This window comes from Macrobrachium nipponense, chromosome 13 (genome assembly GCF_015104395.2).
Source record: "Macrobrachium nipponense isolate FS-2020 chromosome 13, ASM1510439v2, whole genome shotgun sequence".
NCBI lineage: Eukaryota > Metazoa > Arthropoda > Malacostraca > Decapoda > Palaemonidae > Macrobrachium > Macrobrachium nipponense.
Window position 1 is genome coordinate 30672191 of NC_087206.1, and position 6626 is coordinate 30678816.

Consider the following 6626-nt stretch of genomic DNA (forward strand, 5'->3'; position numbering starts at 1 on the left):
TAGATTATTGCTTATCAATAGTTTTTGTAATCCTTCATTGGTTGCGCACGTTGAGCAGTATAGCCATGCCCCTAGCAAGAGGAACGTGATCGTTATCTAAAAACGAACTCTACCAGATTTATTAAATAAATGGGAAAGAAAAAAAGAAAGAAAGATAGGAACTTCAATGTCTGCGAAAGCTCAATCTTCGCCTCTTGACTGAGGGATAAGTCAGATGGAAGAATACTTTTTAAAGTATTTGGGAAAAAAATTACAAATAAGAAATTTGAAGGATGAACAGTAGTGTTTTTGTTTTACTAGAATGTAAGATTGCCAATTACTTCGGAAATTAATCTGACAAGAAAATTAAGCCTAGACACTGACGATTATAGACATGCGGTGTTGTGCATTAACTGTTTTGATGACGCATGGAAGGTTTAAGTTGTTTACAAATAAATAAGAATACAAAGAATACACATAACATTCTGACACTAAAGATAATCTTTGGCAGCTTCGTCATAGTCTTCGAGCTGAGCTAAGACAGCCTGTTGGGATATTATTTCTTTATTATTTCCAATGCCTGCAATCTGCACAGGTTTCGTTGAGTCAGGCGATGTTTGTCCTCTAGACAAACCTCTGGACTCTCCCGCCTTCAAAGGGAGTGGGATCGTGACGAAGGGGGCCATGAAAGAACGTCTAAGTTGGAGTAACGGATGTGGAATCATCCCAACGTGTGGACCGCTCTCTATACCAGAGGATGTTTCAAATAAGTTTGGCATTAGGTGTTGCTGATCATTGCTGAAAGGGTTAAAAAAATGGAACCTTGGGTTTTTCAGGATCATCTGCTCTGCATTTAAATAAGCTGAAAATGGTGGCCTGCCGAGCTGCCCTCCCAGATGGGAGCTACCTCCAGGTGAACCAGTTTGAAATGGTGACTGGAAGAAAAGTGGCTGGAAATCTAATGGTGGAAGGCCTAACCTGTTTGGGAACACTGCAGCGGGACCAGATCTCAAAGACTGGAACCCTCCGGGTTTTTTGAGATTTCGTGTTAGGTCTGGAATTGATGTTGATGACGGATGTTTTGTTGCTGGGTGAAGCAAGGTTTTCAAAGTTGGATTTGGATTACCTTGTGAGCTGACAGGGGTTGTGGGACTGCCATTTTTATGCAACTCATGAGGAGAAGGTTTGGAAGTTGCAAGAAGCTGCAGAGCTGGACGGTGACGTAACCCTGGTGCAAGGAAATGGGCGAGGGTGGATTTTGGCAAAGAAGTAATTGGCACTGGAGCTGAGTGAGGTGGAACAGGAATTGGCAGGAGTTTAGGGGGCGGTGAAAATTGTACATAGGAAAAAGATTTTGAGGGGGGGTTACCTGCAGGAGTTGGATGAGTTGTTGATACTATGACTTCTGATTTTAGTTGGGAGAGAGATTGCGGGACAGATTTTGGAGTGATCTTGATTAATGAAGAACTTGTTCATTTTCAAGTTTAGGCGCTGGCAGACCTCGGATAGATAGAGTGGTTGGGTATGTAGTTCTTGCAGGTAGTGTTCCTGGTGGTATTGGGAGAGCATCAGTTATAAAGGGTGTCACAGGAGCGAATGCTGGATGGAGTGAAGGAAGACTTGTTGTTGTTGGATGGGGAAAATTTGAGATGATGATAGGTGGATGTTGTGTTAAAGGCTTAGGATGAAGTTGCTGAGGGGAAGAAGTAGTCGAATGCAGTGATGTCTTGGTGTTAGGACCCTCATGATCTGTGTTTTGAGCCACAGTCACAGTGGTCAGATCTAATGGTGAAACTGTAGATAGGAAGGGGTTCTGTTGAAAAGATGGATGATGAGGAGGTAATGTCGGGTGTTTATGATCTGGGGATGGAGTTGTAGTTAAATGGTACTTTCGCAGAGGAGGCTTAGTAAGTAATGGCTGATGTAAGGGGTTTTGTGTCAAGGGTATAGGAAGTGAATGAGGAAGACCTGAATCTGTTCCTGGATTATGGGAATTTCCATCCGGTAAAAGTGGTAAGAGTGGACCGCCAGGTGGTAAAGGTGAAACAACTGGTAAAGGAGAGTCAAAAAATCGAAACACAGGAGGATCTATATCAACTAAAGGAGTCTCTCTGATGGTAGGAAACACATCTCTACCGACTGGAATGTGAGGGGACAGATGTGTTCCCAGAGGTGGGAAAGGAGTTGTAACAATTGGTGCAGTTCGTAGTGGATGCGTCACATATGATGAAAATGGACGAATTGCAGTTGATACCACCAAGGGATGAGGAGTTGGAGAAAATGTTGGTCCAGGAGCAAAGACATTCCCAAATCCAGAATGAGGTCTGGCTGAGATTCCTTTCCAGGAGTGTACACAATATGAGGAAAATACCCTGTTCGATTGGCAAGGTAATTAACAGTCTGAAGCCTCCCATCTGGAAGCAGAACAAAATACTTTCCTTTGGCACTGTAGATGTCTCGAGCTTCCTGGTGGCCAAAGTAATTTCCTTCGAGGTCATCAACCAGATACTTGAATGCAAAGAAGGATGGTATCTTTAAAGAGAATGCGGAAGAAGACCAGATTAGTGGGAAATACTTTTTATTTTCAGAAAAGCTGTTAACCCAAACATTGTAGTATATTGAAAAGGGCTTTGTCATTATTTACATTAATTTTACAATACAGAAGGATTTGGCAATTACCTGAAACTTCTAAGGATACAATTATCTTTTATCCGCGAATGGCATTTAAATAAAAGAAACTGTGTCCTTTACACGTGTAACAGAGTCTTACATTAATGAGTATAGGTTTTCCTAACAGACCAAACTTCTGGTTTTGTCAAAATTTATGGGCAAAGGACAAAATTAACAATTGATTTGTAACTTGGTTGAAGAGAAAAACCAGTGATATTGCTTATGATGTTCACAAACAGACAATTGCTTTTATCTACACGTTGGCAGAGTTTTCATGCATTGAATTTTCGTCCTTCATTAGTCAACATAACTGAGGGTTAGGAGAGTCATTAAAAACAAAGTGTGTAGTCCACTTTATCATTTTCATTGCCGCTTATGTAATGGTAAGTGACCAATGTCTGAAATGATGTCTCTGAACTCATTCATAATTATTTGCTGAAGTTGTGTGTGATGTAAGAAGATTTTTGTTGTTAAACCTAGTTGGCATATTGGCTAAGTCCTGCTCTCCTTCTTAGGATACAATTTCTGGAAATGGTATGGATTTTTTTTATCTATATCAGCCAAAATGCAAATTTAGGGAACATCTGACCATATAAATGCTTAGTTTGATTATTACAAAAATTAATGTTGCCTTGATATTTTATCTGCTGGTCAATACATCTCGGCGCTTCCATTAAGAAATGTATTTCAGACTTAGTTAACAGAACAGAATAAGTTAATACACTGTATTTTTTTCTCAAGTCTCAAGGTTTTTTTTTCATCGTTTTACCCGATTTGTCTCTTAGAGCAGTGGTTCCCAAATTGGGGTCCTGGAGGATGCCTTATGGGGTCCGCGACACAATGAAAAAATTGATAGTTTTTCAACTAAAAAAAAAAAGTGGCTGTTTTCACCAATTTTACTTTGTATTAAATTGAAAACAATAAAAACATATTGAAAATATTTTATATATTTACTTATACTTACTTTGTGCAGAAATATGCACATATTAAATGTACTACGTTGTACTGGGTATCCCGGTATGGTAACATAATTTTTGATCGGCTGAGGTCCTCTGCTGGGACTCATCCTATCTGGGGCATTGGTATGGTCAAGTTTGGGAACCACTGACTTAGAGGGTTCTAAACTTTTTTCAGTTATTTATTTTGCCTAGTCTAAACACGTTCTTGAACTTATGCTTATGTAAGATATTTTTTACTGTAGCAAGAGTAGAGTAAATACTATGACAACTTACCTTTGGGATTCCCAAATGAAGTGGAATAGCCCTGAGATGTCGAAGAGCAGATTCTGGAGTATCCTCTTTGTCCTGAGCTTCTAAAGATATATCCATGTGAGGGTCAATGGCTTTGCTAGTTGTATTTTCATCCTCACCAGGCTGGCCTTCATACTCGAAGTAATCCACAAATTTTATGGAATCGTCATGATCTAAGTCCTCTGTTGATCTGGGTTCATGTTCAGTGTCACTGAAGGTTTTCGTATCAATGTCTTTAGCTTCAAGTAACTTGGAGTAATTAGATACATTCTTGAGTGGGTTACTATTTGAATAATTCAGTAGACTCAAATGATCAGTGACATTATGTCCCTCAGCATCTATGGTCAAACCTTTGAAGGATTTTGGGTCACTGGAAGCTCCTTTAAGTGATGCAGATTCATTACCTGAATGGTTAGATGTACTAGATGAGTGATTAGATTTGAAAATTTTTTTAGATTCAAAACTAGTGGGATTAAAATACCTAAATGGTCTGATATTACCTTTTGAATGTCTGAATAATCTTTGAAAAGGACTTGTGTGATTAGAAGACATGGAATCTTGATTGTAGTATCGAGAGGAACGGAATATTTGACCAGATGACCTAAGGATTTTACTAGACTCACCGACATTGCCAGAAACTTCGCCTGATACAGGATCGTTATCAGATAGTTCAAATGATGTGGAGTCATTATCAGACATTCTAACCGATTCATTGTCATTTTCAGATGCTGTAACCGACTTAGAGTCGTTATCAAACATTTCATCTGATCCAGGGTCATGATTTAATTGATGGAATGCTTTAGTTTCGCTGCCAAAATCCCTAAATGTCTTGGAATTTTTGTACACTTTCCCTGTAGGCAGTTTTATTGGCCTTTTGTCCGAGACGTGAAAGTGGTCATTGTGCTCATCTAAAGTGTCTTGCGTATTTAAAGGTCCAGAAGGTGTTGGGTCATGATTCTGTAATGATGCAGTATATGGGAATGCATATTTTGTAGATCTATAAGGAAAGAAATCTGAGTTTACAGCATATTGTGCAGGCATATCTCCCCAGTCAATGGCTAACGCTGAAGACAGGGCAACTAAATCTGCCTTGGGTGTGGTTGTGTTTGTTTCCTTGTCTTTAGCAGGAGGTTCTTCAGATCTATTTGGTAATAAAAGAGATGGATCATAATGCATGACTGGAATGAAAAAGGGATCTAGGAAGGTGTTCTGAGATGAATTTTGACCAGATTCAAACACGTCTTCCAGGTTAGGAACAAAATAAGCCAGTTGCTCCTGTCTGAATGGAGAAAACGTCGTATTACCGCTGCTTGAGTCTAAGGAATAGATATTTAGATTATAGTTGTGGTCAGATTTGTATTCATCCGAGGCACTGGGAAGCTTATGATTATCATCTAAGTGTTTGAGTTCAAGGACTTCCTCTGTTACAGAATAGTTGCCCGAGAATGACGCATTTTCTGAATGTCCCTCTGAAACATCAGCATGTGACTGAGAATCTAACTGAACCTTTTCTCGATCATCATTAGTTTTGGTATTAGAATTTAGAAGTTCACTCATTTGCGTTGACTGAGAATCTTTGAGGTTTTTCTGACTTGTGGTCGTATCTCCTAGAGCCTTCGGGACTTTTTCTGATCCTTCAGAGAACACTTTGAAATCAATATGCTCCTTATCTAGGGTGACTTCTTGTTGGCCATTCTTTTCCGAGTTGTTGGTTGCATTATAGTGCTGATCAGAACTTTCAGAACCAAAATCTTGTTGGTCATGCTTCTCCAAGTGACTGGTTTTATTACGGTTTGGATCAGAACTTGCAGAAGTAAGATCTTCTTGCAGCTCAGTATTGTCATTGGACAGGGTGCTGTCCAGAGACACTTTAGCTCTGCTGGTAATGATGCCATTCATTTCCACAACCTCAGGTTTTCTCTTCGTTTTGCCTTTTTTAGCCGACTGAAAAAACTGGACTTCCTGGTCCTTTGGGTTGAACGGAATAAAAAAATTGTCCTCTTCTTCTACAGAGAATAGATCCAATATGTTATCTCTGCTCTCTTCTGTAGTCTCTTCATCGGACGACGTAGGAGGCGCATCGAGGTGCTCTATTGAAGCACTGGTCTCCGATGTCGTCAGGAAGGGAATTTGAGTAGTTATATTTTCATCACTTGGTGCATGTAAATTCTCATCCACTTCTTCAAGACCAATGTGAATGGTTCGATTCGCTCCAGGCGGATTCAATTTGAAATCATCGCGTTCCAGTAAAGTCTCTGGAATGCTAGTGCCTTCGTTCCAGTCTATTTCCAGTATTGGGTGCGTTTTGTGTTGGAGAGGGATGGCCTCTGATTCGCCACGTGTTGTCTTGCTGAGTGCTATCAAGAACATTCCTATCACCTGAAATCAAAACAAAAGGATCAAGTTAGAGGATATGTATATGTATATATATATATATATATATATATATATATATATATATATATATATATATATATATATATATATATATATGGGTGTATGTGTGTGTGCGCGCGCTCTTATAATCGCTCTTGCACGTTTTTCCCCTTTCAAACACCAATGGGAAAAACAAAAATAAAAAATGGTAAATTTTTCCCGAGTGGTGTTCGAGAGAGAGAGATATATGTATTTTTCGAGTGGTGTTCGAGAGAGAGAGAGAGAGAGAGAGGAGAGAGAGAGAGAGAGATATATATATATATATATATATATATATATATATATATATAT

The 6626-nt window shown here is 39.2% G+C and overlaps 1 protein-coding gene across 1 annotated transcript; it reads right to left on the reverse strand.

Annotated features, from left to right (window-relative positions):
- Positions 1 to 1405: 1405 nt before the first annotated feature.
- LOC135225448 (uncharacterized) lies at positions 1406 to 6274 on the reverse strand. Its single transcript, XM_064264771.1, has 2 exons — positions 3882 to 6274; positions 1406 to 2511 (listed from the first exon to the last, which is right to left on the reverse strand). The coding sequence occupies exons 1-2, from the start codon at positions 6267 to 6269 to the stop codon at positions 2197 to 2199; spliced, it is 2703 nt and encodes a 900-aa protein (XP_064120841.1). The 5' UTR covers positions 6270 to 6274; the 3' UTR covers positions 1406 to 2196.
- Between the last annotated feature and the right edge of the window lie 352 nt (positions 6275 to 6626).

Coding starts and splice junctions, on each gene's coding strand:
- LOC135225448 (XM_064264771.1), bottom strand. CDS start 6,269: ATGTTCTTGATAGCACTCAGCAAGACAACACGTGGCGAATCAGAGGCC. Junction 2,512..3,881: donor TTCATTTGGGAATCCCAAAG/GTAAGTTGTCAT, acceptor TTCTCTTTAAAG/ATACCATCCTTCTTTGCATT.